Source organism: Sitophilus oryzae, unplaced genomic scaffold (assembly GCF_002938485.1).
Source record: "Sitophilus oryzae breed Bouriz unplaced genomic scaffold, Soryzae_2.0 scaffold_1853_pilon_pilon, whole genome shotgun sequence".
Classification (NCBI taxonomy): Eukaryota; Metazoa; Arthropoda; class Insecta; order Coleoptera; family Curculionidae; genus Sitophilus; species Sitophilus oryzae.
In genome coordinates, this window is record NW_022146561.1 from 493,441 (window position 1) to 508,220 (window position 14,780).

At 33.5% G+C, this 14,780-nt stretch overlaps 1 protein-coding gene across 1 annotated transcript in view; it reads right to left on the reverse strand.

Annotated features, from left to right (window-relative positions):
- LOC115883265 (synaptic vesicle glycoprotein 2B-like) overlaps window positions 1–14,780 on the reverse strand; it is a 28,900-nt gene that overhangs the window by 5,123 nt on the left and 8,997 nt on the right. The window contains exons 5-9 of the mRNA XM_030901601.1: window positions 9,234–9,418; window positions 8,995–9,179; window positions 3,495–3,642; window positions 3,128–3,242; window positions 2,778–2,937 (exon numbers count right to left, since the gene is read on the reverse strand). Coding sequence (XP_030757461.1) covers window positions 2,778–2,937; window positions 3,128–3,242; window positions 3,495–3,642; window positions 8,995–9,179; window positions 9,234–9,418 — 793 coding nt within the window. The remainder of the gene's footprint in view (window positions 1–2,777; window positions 2,938–3,127; window positions 3,243–3,494; window positions 3,643–8,994; window positions 9,180–9,233; window positions 9,419–14,780) is intronic.

Consider the following 14,780-nt stretch of genomic DNA (forward strand, 5'->3'; position numbering starts at 1 on the left):
ATAGCACAATTTGGCATTAGTAGCGGCATTAGTGATATGGAAATTGGTCGCGGATCAGTCGTAGCATTAGTAGTATTAGTTGCGATATTACTACTGGCATTAATAGCATTGACCGTGGAAACACTGGAACAGTGATTTTTCTTTCTCTTTTTTAGAATCAACGAATTATCCTTTATTTAGTTCATATTATTTCCTCTTTAATTGAAAATAGCAATAATATATAAGGTCTACATAAAAAAAATTCGATCAACTATCGGTGTCAAATACCCCACTATGCGCCTGTTGGTAATATTAAGTTCATTTATAATGGAAACATTTGTACGACGTTCAGTCCATGGGATACGGAGCATACGTCTATAACAATAATACATCTCGGTAGCATCGATCTTCTTACGTTCCGCCTGCCTGAGAGTCTACGATTCGCAGCCGTGCGTCAATATTGGGAGTACCAAACAGTTGACTAGCCGGTTTTTGATGGCTCTTGAAATCTGGCGGTTTTTCCAGATCTTGGTTAGTTTCCCTTTAGCTACCTTTGCCATGTTGCACCTACGCTTCACATCTTCTTTCGATGTGCCTGTTTTTGTCAATATTTGACAAAATTCGACTTATATTTGGCTGGTTGTTATGTTGCCTATCAACTATCATCATTTTGGATTCTTGTGTATTTAGTTCCGCGGCAAAGTGCTATTTGGTGCCAAATGGTAACAATTTGGTTTCTATTTTGTGTTATTGGCCCTTATATTCTTTAGTCATAGTTTAGTGTCTTATTCTTTAACTTATTTCATACTGATTTTTATCAAGAACATAACAATAATAATATGATTATCATCAACATCATTCTCAGCTTAATCAACCATATCCAATTATTATGGTGTAGCCTCCCTCACATAGGTATTTAAATATTCTCTTTGTAGTTCTTCTTCTTCTTTGGGTGCCATGTGCTATGCCGCACGTTTGGATTGTCTGTTTTATGGCTATAAGATGACTAGGGTGCCCTCTTCGGCTCGTCGAAATATGGTTGCTGCGTCAGGTATGCCACTCCAGTTTCTTATGTTGCGAAGCCAAGAATGCTGTTTTCGACCCGGTCCCCGTCGGCCTTCGATCTTCCCCTGCTGTATCAACCTGTGTATGGAGTATTGACGTCCCCTTAATATATGTCCTAGATATGATACTTTGCGTTGTTTTACGGTATCCATTAGTTGTCTGTCTACTCTGGCTCTTCTTAGGACTTCATCATTTGTTGCATGCTCCGTCCAGGGTATGCGCAGCAATCGGCGAAGTGTCCACATTTCGAAAGCCTCAATTCTGTTTATTGATTTTACCTTAAGTGACCAAGTCTCAGCGCCATACAACATCACAGGCCACACATACGATTGAATTACCCGTATCCTGGTATGTAGCGGCATATTTCTATGCAGGAGTAAATTCTTTAGTTTAAAGAAGGTTGTTTTTGCACGGCCGATTCTTCTTTTAACTTCCTCATCGCAATCCCACAGTTCATTTAGGGAGGCGCCAAGATAGGTGAAATTTTGACCCGTCTGATGTTCCCTTCCATTGATGTTAAGATGCGAGTGTTGTACTTTGGTGTCTGCTGCAGCACCATCATTTTAGTTTTTGCAACGTTAATATGGAGCCCAAACTGTACACCGCATTCGTTCAGTTTATTTAGCAGAATCTGGAGGTCCTCAAGGTTGTTAGCCAGAATTGCGGTGTCATCTGCATAGCGGATATTATTTATTGGGATGCCATTGACTTTAATACCCCGCGTCTCACTCTCCAAGGCCATCTGAAAGATTCTCTCAACGTAGATGTTAAACAGAATGGGTGATAGTACAAATCCCTGCCGAACTCCCTTTAATACGCTGAAGGTTTCCGTTGTTCGATCACCATCAATACGGATCTCCGCCGACTGCTGCCAATACAGTTCTTTAATTATTCTGATGTCCTTGCCATCTAAGCCTATCTCCTGTAGTCTCTCCATCAACGGTTCGTGTTTTACGTTATCAAAGGCTCTCTGATAGTCAATAAAACAGATGAAAACATCTTGCCTCTGATCATAACATTTCTGCACAAGTAGTTTCACAGAGAAGAGAGCTTCTCTAGTGCCAAGACCCTTGATAAAGCCGAACTGTGTGTCGCCACTCCATCTCTTATAACTTCCGATATATTCTAGAATGGATGACTCGAAGAAACGCTTTAAGTGCGTGACTCATTAAGCTTATGAGTCTATGGTCTCCGCAGTTTTTGGGATTTGTTTTCTTTGGGATGACGATAAACGTGGAGTTTAGCCAGTCCTGTGGGATTTGTTCTTGTAGTTAGTTCTACCAAATTTCTTTGTAGTTAGTTCTACCAATTGTTGTCTATTTTTGGCTATGTAGGCCCAATCTATCGGGCCTTATCCCTGCTAATTTCCTAATATCATGGTTCCATCTCAGGTTCGGCCTTATCCTAGGTCGTTGTATATTACTTTAGTTTTTGGTAAATTAGTTTTGAGACCTACTTTATTGCTGACTGTATTTAGGTCGCTAATTGTGCTTGTAGTTCTTCTGGACTATTGACAATTAGGTCTATGTGATCAGCGAATCTTAGATAGTTAAGATATTCTCCATCTATTTTTAATCCTTTGTTGGTGCAGACCAGTTGACGGAAGATTTGTTCTAGTGTTGCTGTAAACAGCTTTGGGGATATGGCGTCTCCTTATCGTACACCTTTGCCAGTTGGGAACTCTGGGTGATATCACATGATATCGTAATTTTTTTTTTTAAGATGATACTCACCTGAGAGTTGTTGGAAACAAATCCACAGTTACCGATATCACAATATTACTGGATAGTGATCCGCAAGCTATAAATATAGCTGAGCATGCCAGAGCGACGCTTGGTTGTTGCGAAAAGTACATTCCAATACAGAATCCACCACCTAGACATTGTACCACCACTAAAACAGATAAATTGTGCTAAATGTTAAAATACTGCTTCTTCCTAAAATAGATAAGAAATATTTGATTGAAATGACGATACAGGGGATGTTTATTTGAAAAAAAAACAGGTACCTACATATGTACGTATTATTTACTTTATATTGTAGGGCCTTTACAATTCCCTGTATAAAGTGTCAGTTTACTTACATAAAATTTTCTTTTTTCCTAAAAGCCTTATGAGTGTACCGACCAGAATATATCCACATATTGCAGTACTACCAACTATAATGGAGTTGATATATATCGTGGAATTGTCTGTATTCTGAAATAAAGACAAATTATATACATAAAGAAAATGTATGCCTAGAGGAAGCAAACATTAAATTCATTGTCCAAAAAAGTGACATCGATTTAAGTAAATGAAGAATTAGTTTATCTATAATATAAAATTCTATAGGTAATAAATTATTAATAGATTTAATAAGCTGAGAATGATGATGATTATCATGTTATTATTATTATGCTCTTGATAAAAATCAGTATAAAATAAGTACAAAATTGCATAGGTACTTACCACTACACACTTTCCGGAAATGCTTGAATTTGTGGGAGTAATAATTTCCAACATCGTACATAAACTTGCCGATGCTCCATCGTGCATTATTTGATAATCCGTCATTGTTTGGAAAATCTGGGGTAACCACAACCGTAACATATTCAAACTAGAAAATATAAAGTGTTAATGAGATTTTCTTTCTTACTTTAAATTAAATGTGAAACAGTGGTTTATCTATTTATTCGTGTCAAAAGCATTGCACATAATATACAGGGTTGTTCACCACATACGACACGGAGTATTGTAGCTAAACGACTAGATTTTTACAAATTGTAAGTTTTGGGTTCGTTGAAGGACTATTAGAGCTACAATTTAAAAATATTTTTACAAGATACAGAGTGTTCCAAATATATAAAATATAATAAAGTTGTATTATTTTAAATGGAACCCTATATATTATAACATTTTTAGTTTCTACGATTAAAATAAAGGTAAATTTGATTAAGGTTTATTACACTTAAACCTTACCGTTTTTGAAATATTTTCAATTTTGTGAAATTGCAGTATACATTTTAAGGCTTCATTTTTCCGAGGGTATCAAAGTTTTTAATACTAAATATTAACTGAAGTTTATTTATTGATCAGTTATTGTGTTGCAATAATAAAAACTTTACTACCTTATACAGAATCTCTAAAAATTTATTTTAAATAATTACTAGCTTTAAACAGCAATAACTTGTTTGATTTAAATGGAACACCCTGTATGTTTTATGAGAATCAGATGCACAATTTAATTGTCTATCAAATTGTATTATACCGTTTTTTACATATCTTTTCAAGTTTCCGTAGAAAATGCATTTTCTTGTAATTTAGAACTCATTTATCAATATACCCATGGAATACTGATATTTTAGATTATTTTTAAAGATGTACCAAATTTTTAAAGAGTACAGATACTAATATTGTCGGTATAGTTCGTTTAGTTCATTAAAAAATAAAAAAAACTGTTTAAATATTTGTTAAAGAGGACCAAAATATGATTCCAGTATTGAAACTACATTCATTGACTGTTTGCGTTGATTAATAATAATTGCTTCAAATACTAAAAAGCTGAATTATGTATGTGTATTAGACAGTGTGGTAAAAAGTAACACCTTAAAAATGATATTTAATTTTTTGACAAATGCTTATTTATAACAACAGATACGTTCATTTTCATAACTTATTATTATATTGATTTCTGATTCAAATCCACATTTATTTAGAAAAATTTATTAACGAATACAATTAAGTATGTAGTTAATTAGTATTTAGGCGGAAATACTGATGGTTTATTTAATTAATGGTATACTTTTTTATAAAGATTTAAATAGTTTTCTTTTTGTATACAAATGGCCTAGTAATATTATCGTTTTACTTAAAACGATAATATTACTAGCCTGTACATTTTGTACATTTGTTGTTTTAAAAACAATCTAAAATGTCAATATTCCATGGGTATATTTATAAATGAGGTCTAAATTATAAGAAAATGCATTTTCTACGAAAACTTGAAGAAATAGGTAAGAAGTGGTACAATACAATTTGATAGACCGTTAAATTGTGCATCTGATTCTCATAAAATATACAGGGTGTTCTATTTAAAGTAAATAAGTTATTGCCGTTTAAAGCTAGTAATTATTTAAAATAAATTTTTAGACACTGTATAAGGTAGTATAATTTTTATTATTGCAACACAATAACTGATCAATAAATAATCTTCAGTAAATATTTAGTATTAAAAACTTTGATATCCTCGGAGAAATGAAGACTTAAAATTTATACTGCAATTTCGCAAAATTGAAAATATTTAAAAAACGGTAAGGTTTAAGTGTAATAAACCTTAATCAAATTTACCTTTATTTTAATCGTGGAAACTAAAAATGCAATAATATACAGCGTGTTCCATTTAAGAAAACACAACTTTGATATTTTTTATTTATTTGGGACACTCTGTATCTTGTAAAAATATTTTTAAATTGTAGCTCTAATAGTCCTTCAACGAACCCAAAACTTACAATTTGTAAAAATTTAATCGTTTAGCTATAATACTCCGTGTCGTATGTGGTGAACAACCCTGTATATGTCACTATAAATGTCCGAAATGCGGTAAAACCTAGGATAAGCGCGCTAAACCTAGGATTTACCAAAATCAAGTGGTAAAAACTCGAAAATTTCTTAATTTGGTTCCATTTCGGGCTTTTACCGGAACCAAATAGTAAATCTTAGGATTTACCACACCGCATTCGTAGAATTAGAATTAGAATGAGTGGGAGAGGGGTTAATCACTGCCATCTTACAGCTCTATTGTGTTCCCCTTTCTTGAGATATCACTCATCATATAGTCCCAGGGCTTTGACAAAAGTCAGTATGTGGGACGGTTTTATAGAGGGGAGTTCTCCATCTCCAATATCAGTCGTACCAACCCATATAACACACAATATCCGCAGGATATTCATAGAAATGTCGGAATGTCCCATTATAAGATCATCTTATAAAGACATCTATAGGATATCCTCCAGACATCCTGAAATCCTGTAGATGTCTCAGAATAGAATATCCTATGGATATCTCTGTCGTATATCTAATGTACATCCAGCTGAGATATCCAAACATGCTCATGATAATAAAATATCCTAACAATATCCGTCTAGATATTTAGGAAAAATAAATAATGTAGTACTTTTTATATTACATAAAATGCAATAAACCATACAGATAGATATATATTACGCCAAGGAAACAAAATATCGTGTTGGTATCTTTTGGATAATCTGAATATTTATGCGCTTAGCCACTCCCAGTAATACAGAGAATTTAAAACGCCCGCACAAAAAATTTCCCACAATTCATCTCGACAGTTGTTTGTTTTTGCATCGTGTATTATTCAGTTTTTGATTTAGTGAAATTCGAGGTGAATTCGGTCGTTTGTCGATATAGGGATGAGCTTAAAAATGACTGAAACCACAATTGAAACTAACAAAACTGGTTGAGTTTGACTTAGTTTTTTCTTATACTCATAGTTCTAGCCTTGTTCTAGCAGAAATTCTATCCTAACCTCAACTAATGTCGAAAAACGACGAACGACTCAAGTCTCACAATGAAAAATTTGTGACAAAATTATAGGTAAAAATTTGTTGAAAAGCGCTTGTTCTTTATCCCTAAACCCATTTTCGTGTTTGATCTATTCAAACAGAAATCCTATTTTTGTGTTTAAATTGTGAGTTTCTGGAATGTGTGGTGTTAGAAATTATACCTGTATCATGTGTGCTAACTTTGATGTAAACTGTTGCTGCTAGACCAGACTGCTAGACTCCATAAAGGGTAGTATAATCTGGTATAATACCATACGATCGAAAAAAACGGCATCAGAGGTGGCTTGGAAATGAAGATAGCTGTTATTTTGTACGTAAAATTATATGGGGAATGTCATCGATCGTAATTTTCAAGCCAATTGAACGCCGTTTTTTTTCGATGGTACAGTATAAATTGAAAGCTCTTAACTTATACAAATAAACTTATAAATTTTGACGCAAAATTCGTTGACATATTTATGTAGGTATATTTTCGAGCTGTTAATAAAAATATCCAATGAATAACGTCAAAATGTGGCTAAATAAAACTAAATCGCGAACGTTTTTACTATAAACTAAGGATGAAGTAAGTATTGTCAAATAACAGTCCTCATATAATGTCCTAAAAATATTTTATAATGCTCCCAACATCATCCTTGTATTATCCTAGAAATATTCTAAATAATCGTAAAAGGCTTGCCTAGGGATGTCTTGAAGATGACTTTTTTTGTCCCACTTGGATATCCCATAAATATCCTCCTCTGGTTTTTGGATATCCCTAAGATATTTACTATATCCTTGGTGGATATCCTCAAGATATCTATAGGATTGTGTTGTGTTATATGGGAAGTTCATGGCACGAATGGTTGTCGTCTCGGCGCACTCAGTGATGAGGTGTACTGGTGTTTCCCCATTTTCCCCACAGAATCTGCATTCGCGGTTTTTTCTTAGTTTCAATCTACTGAGGTGTTCATTGAGGAGACAGTGTTTTCAAACCTAAGTGTGGAGAAGATTGTTACCTAAATCCAGGAAGATCTTTGATTTTTCTTGATCGTAAACCCTCAGAAACTTCTTCGAGTGTCTTAGACCGTTGCAAGATTCTCATTCCAGGTTGCGGATGGAGTCTTCCAAGTTCTTGTGTTCCGCCTTGAGTTGGTTACCACTTGGAAAGCAGAACGGTTCTGGTCTAGTTACTGGAGTGTTCGCTCCTTTTCTAGCTAGATCGTTTGCTTATTCATTGCCTTCTATCCCTTGGTGAGCAGGCATGCAGAGTAGGTTTCTTTGCCTAATTTATTCAGCTTCTCTATGCATTCTTTGATCAATTTCGAATTGATTAATACTGAGTTGATCGCTTTTAACGCTGCTTGACTATCAGATAAGATGGATATTTCTTGTTTCCGATAGTTCCTATCTAAGATAAGTTGTACGCATCTTTCGATAGCGTAGATTTCTGCCTGTAGGATGCTAGGGTAGGTGCCCATTGGTTCGGAGTATTTAGTTCTCGACCCAAGTATACCAAGTTATCGTATGGTCTTGTAACTGCTGGGCATTGAGCTGTTTCTCAAAGTTGTACGTTCGTGGCATATCATCCTCTGGGAGTTGCAGGAGTGGTATTTCCTTTTTGAGGGTGTTTCAAACCCCTGATGTACCGCATTGGTAAAAGTACGAATTATTTTTCTTATAGCAACAATATCGACAAATTATCGACTGGTTATTTGGGGGGTGTTAATGCATTGGTTAGGTGGTTATTTGGTGGGGTTGGTTGGTTTTTACTACCACTTGCTTATTCGTACTTTTACCAATGCGGTGTGGTAAATTCTAAGATTTACTGTTTGGGTCCGGTAAAAGTCCGAAATGGAAGCAAAATAAATAGTTTTCGGGCTTTTACCACATGTTTTGGTAAATCCTAGGTTTAGCGCGTTTATCCTTACTGGTGGAAATATTATCAGTACTGACCTAAAATTTGAATTTGGTTGCAGATCATAATCCTTAGATAAATGCATGTTTTTAAATAATTGAGGATTTTTTAATCCGCTTTTGTATGTTTGGGATACTATTGTATTTACTGGTGGAAACATTGTTAATATTGACCTAAAATTTGAATTGTTCACAGAACAACATACCTATTTCTTAATTAAAAAAAATCTTTCTGTAATATTAGTTTGTGTAGTAATATCAAAGAATATCTTGTAATATTCAAAATAATTAAATTAAATATAGGGATCGATATCTCATGAATTTAGTACGCGAACAAACTCAAGAGGGCGCAATTCTTTTACTTTTATTTCATGACATATAAGTCAAAATTCTAAAGGGGGATGTTTTGTGTACATTACTTGATGAACAACGACACATGTCACATCGAGTTTTGACAGTACATCCACAGGCGTACATCAACAACTTACCTCATAACGCTAAAGAACATGATGCTACAAGTAAGACAAACTTTCGCTAGATGAGGCGGATAGAACAACGGTTTGATTTGCTGCAAACCTTCTTTCAAGGCTTGAGTTGTGCTTCTTTGAGCAGTTACTTTCCCTCCATGTTTGCTATTTCCGTTCAGTTTAGTTTCGTCGATGAGCAGCTTGATCTGTAACACCAACACATCAAATTATTTTTACTGTAAGTCGTTTATACGGCTTACAGGATAAGAGCCTCTTGGTTCTCCTGTGTTGATGCTGTAGACTCTCCTCAGCACTTCCAAAGCTTTCTCGTTTTGTCCGCATGTCATGAGAAACTTGGGACTTTCGGGTAAAAACATGTAGAATAGACCGCTGGTGAATGCTGGTAATCCGCTTACAAGTAAGAAGATATTCCAGGAATGAAAACCTGAAAACATATTGAGTCTTTATAATACTCATAATCAAAAATGTATTTTTTAACACCCTGTATATTATTACATTTTTAGTTTCTACGATTAAAATAAAGGTAAATTTGATTAAGGTTTATTACACTTAAACCTTACTGTTTTTTTAAATATTTTCAATTTTTTGAAATTGCAGTACAAATTTTAAGGCTTCCCCCAGCTTCCCTAGCTTTAAACGGCAATAACTTGTTTAATTAAAATGGAACATCTAGTGTATTTTAAAACAATCAGATGCACAATTTAATTGTCTATCAAATTGTATTACGCCATTCTTTACTTATCCCTTCAAGTTTTCGTAGAAAATGCATTTTCTTATAATTTAGACCTCATTTATCAATACACCCATCTTAGATTGTTTTTAAAACAACAAATGTACAAAATGTACAGGTGTTAAAAACGTCAATATCACTAGGCCATTTGTGTACACAAACAAAACTATTTAAATCTTTATTATAAAAGAGTATAACATTAATTAAATATACCACCATTATTTCCGCCCAAATATTAATTAGTTACATACTTAATTGTGTTAGTTAATAAATTATTCTAAATAAATGTGGATTTGAATCAGAAATGAATATAATAATAAGTTATGAAAATGAACGTCTCTGTTGTTATAAATAAGCATTTGAAAAAATTAAATAAAATTTTTAAGGTTTTACTTTTCACCACACTGTCTAATACACAATATACACATACAAAATTCAGTTTTTTAGTATTTGGAGCAATTATTATTAATCAACGCAAACGCAAATGTAGTTTAAATACTGGAATCATATTAATTAATTGGTCGTCTTTAATATTTAAACAGTTTTTTTAATGAAATAAGCCACAATCGACAATATTAGTATATGTACTGTTTAAAAATTTGTTACATCTTTAAAAATAATCTAAAATAATAAATGATAAACGAAGTCTAAATTATAAGAAAATGCATTTTCTACGAAAACTTGAAGAGATAGGTAAAAAATGGTATAATACAATTTGATAGAAAATTAAATTGTGCATCTGATTCTCATAAAGTATACAGGGTGTTCCGTTTCAATTAAACAAGTTATTGCCAAATTAAAACTTAAATAAACGTAGGTAAATGAAGCATTAAAATTATTACTGTACTTTGACAAAAACCTTAGTATTTCATAAACGGTAAAATTAAAATGCGGTAAACCTTAATCAAATTTACCTTTATTTTAATCATAGAAACTAAAAATGTAATAATATGTAGGGTGTTCCGTTTAAAAAATTATAACTTTTATATTTTTTATTTATTTGGGACACTCTGTATCTTGTAAAAATATGTTTAAATTGTATAATATATTATTAATTGTATATATTATCAGTGCCGTTCTAATTTTATTCAAAACGTGTAAAAATATCATGCAGGGTAGACTCTAAAATTAATTGTTTTATTTTACGTTGCCAATAAATGTCGGTAGTTATATATTATAATATATGTTGGTAGTTGCCAATAAATGTTGGTAGCCAATAAATGTTGGTAGCTGAAAAGTTATTCCATTATTTCCCTCGATTATTGACCGAGATCTACCGCACGCTACACAACGAACTATTTTACAGTCTTTTTCGACAAATCGCAATAGTGTCATTGTTAATTTAACTTTTGGCACAAAAAATTTCCTTCTATATTTACTACCTCTAAACAACTACCAGTTGTAGAACAAATAATAAATAACATAAATTTGCTCAGTAAAGACTGAGATATGCAAAAAATTTCAAATCAAATTTAAATATGTCAAATAAATCGTCACACAGAACCGTAAAGGATCCCCACCCTAGGACCCTACCTTCGTCTACCATGCATGCATGAATACATGGCTAGCATTATACTCCTTTCTTAATCTTTTTATTCTAAAATTAGTAACAAATTATTAATATACTGCTATAATTTTGATTTTAGATTTATAAATACACATTTACGAGATATACCTACTGGAATATTTATTAAAGGTTGGAAGATGGAGGTTGTAAAATTCAAGTAGCTTAAATCATTAACATATCTTATCTAAATTCAAATACAGGATTTTTGAAGATTGTGCGAAGCACTTACTCTCTGTCTTAAGAAAAACTATAGTTTATCCAACGATTAGGTATGCATTATTTTAATTCAAAAGTTTGTTTTTAAATAAATTAAAATAAATAGATATAAATATAATATGAACAGAGATAATGGCTCAATTCCCATTGTCATAGTGCTCTCTTCCTCTATTGCCCTAGTAGTTCAGTCAGTGGGGATTTTTGCTTGGAAAAAAGTCCGGAAGTTTTGAAACTTTGCAGGTTTATAGGTTTTGGGGTCCTTAACTAAAACCCATAAAATGCACATTTCCAGACTTGCCGCCGGCGCACGGTGGGGTATTAGCATGAAAAAGGTGATCGAAATTCGAAAAAGCAAATGTGTTTAAGATTTCCCAAAAAAAGATAAATGATAAGTTAAATCATGTCTGCCATGAATGGCGTTGCTATGGGTGTGTTTCGTTGCATTCATTTGTTTCATAGACATTAGCGGTAAAATCTGCCTCTTTGAGCACGATACTAGTTTCACTTGGAGCGGCCCAGATGTTACGGCACTATATGATACTATATCCAGTGACTTACGCACCATTAAATCTTGGTGCGATTCTAATCTCCTATGCCTCAACCTTTCAAAAACTAAAGTTTTGTCATATAAAAGTACTATACAAACTTTTGTACTTAATAACACCACTATTGACGTCGTGGACTCTGTGGATTCTTAGGACTTGTTGTGGACAACTCTTTAAAATGGGACTTGCACATCGAAGCCTTATCAAAGAAACTAAGCTCTGCCTGTTTTGCGCTAAGATCAGTGTCTAAGGAACTTAACTCATCAACCTCTAGAATGGTCTATTATGCCCTTTTTGAGTCGCATCTTCGTTATGCCCTTCCATTCTGGGGTACTTGCTGCGCGACAAAATTTGATCGTATTTTCAAACTTCAAAAGAGAGCAGTTCGATACTTATTGGGACTAAACAGTAGAACTCACTGCCAGAATTTCTTTAAAAATTTCAAAATACTGACTCTTCCTTCCTTATTCATTTTTGAATCCGTTTGCTTAATCCGCAAGCACATATTCTCTATTCCGGAAAGGCCTTCTCACAACTATCCACTTAGGAATGCGGAGCACGATATTTATCTGCCAACCCCGAGCTCAGAACTAGTTAAGGGCTCAATACTGTACAATGCCAAGAAAATGTACAATCATTTGCCTTCGAATATCAAGTCACTTTCATTCTTTCCCGCATTTCGCAAAGCTCTGAAATCATACTTACTGGAGAGAGCCCTATATGCGGTAAACGACTTTTTTGTTGATGTTTAATCATGAACAATTTAGAATTTTAATTTTAATATTTTGATCATCTCACACACTGGTTAAAGGTCTAGTATTTAATATTTTATAACTCTTGATTTTATGTTATTATAACATGATTTTATCCATTTACAGTTTTCCTTTTGTAAAATTTTCTAGATACGCCTGTGTTCTGCAATGTCCATATATGTTTTATTTGTAATTATATGACGTATTTTTTTTTTTGGAATTGATTTGTATTGTATGACATTCTTTTTTTATTATTTGTATATTTGTTTTTGTGCTTTTTTTGTTTTGCTTTGTCGATGAAGCTGTTTTGGCTTTTTGTACAATAAAGCGTTTTTTTTCATCGAAACGTCAAAGTTGTTACTTCTCACAGATAAGAGGTAAATGGCTAAATTTTATGTTTAAAATTATAAATTGTTGTTGTTCTTGTGCTCTTTTTACGTTTATATTATTGTTTTAATTGAAAATGGCTCAGCAAGCTGCAGGTATGTATTCTACAAAAACCTATTATTTATTTTGATATTCTCTATACTAACGATTTTTTTTGCAACTAAAAGTTAGGCGTTCAGAAAATTTGATTAAATTTGTGACATTTTTATTATACTTAGATATTTAATTGCGCATTTCGAAGAATTCAGCATATTGTCTATATACGTTTTGCTTAGTAAACATTGGGCTTTCATACAGTAAAATAAAATACTGCGACTTTTTGCGACTTTGCTGATAAAATGAGAAAAACATTCTTGGTTTCCTCTAATTTGCCAATCAGTGATATACTAATGCGAGGTGTAAACCGCGATGGCATTGTTGTGTACAAAGCGATCGCATTAGTGCCATTAGCAGTATAGCATAATTTGGCATTAGTACCGACTTTAGTGGTATGGGCATTGCTCGCGGATCAGTCGTAGCATTAGTAGTATTAGTTGCGATATTACTACTGGCAGTAGTGGCATTGACCGTGGAAACACTGGAACAGTGATTTTTCTTTCTTTTTTTTTAGAATCGACGAATTATTCTTTATTTTGTTCATATTATTTCCTCTTTAATTGAAAATAGCAATAATTTATATAACGTCTACATAAAAAAATTTCGATCAACTATCTGTGTCAAATACCCCACTGTGCGGCGCCGGCGCCGCCATCTTGCCAAGATGGCGCCCAAAATCGGTATTTTGTAAATATCTCGAAAACTATGTGTTTTTCGCAAAAAAATGAGGAGAGCAATATTTATTTTGTTTTTATTATATTTATTATTTATTTATTTTTAAATTTCCTATAAAAAAGGTTCTAAGAAAAGTTTCGCTAAAGTCAACCGTGTAGGCACAAAATCCCTGGGAATTTTACAATTTTGCGTAAAATATGATACATAAATGTATAGTCGATTTTCCGAAATCAAATGTCGATTAGGGTTCATTAAAACTAGTTTTAGTTTAGTTTCTTCAATTTTGTCATAAAACAGTGGCATATCATTAATTCGCTCGTTAATTTATGAATAATTAATTTTAATTATTGAAAATATGTACTTGTTTCCACACCACCCAAGAGGTAAAGTACAACCAAGAGGTTATCTGTACAAACCCGACGGACCTGGCTCATTGATGTCAAAGTTGATCATGTCTGCTGTGCTGGGCTCATCAAGGTGGTCTCTCAATTTGTCCAACTCTTCATCTTCAACCGCCAGAGGGATATCTACAGGCAAGTCCAATTCCTCTTGACAGTGCTCCTCTTGAGTCCCCCTTTAGTGACGTTGTCACAGGATTTCCCATTGCAGTATGCACAAATCATTGAACATTTTAATCCTGCTGTTCTGCATCCGCAGGCTCTACCACAGTTGTTGGTTTTGCATTTACAGGATAAAAATGCCAATAGGGATTTTGGAACTGGATCTGTCAACGTTGTGACTGGAGTAATGCCTGTTTTTGTTTTCTTCCAACTCCATTCTTCGGCATCTTTGGCACAACCAGACCAATGCTGAACCTG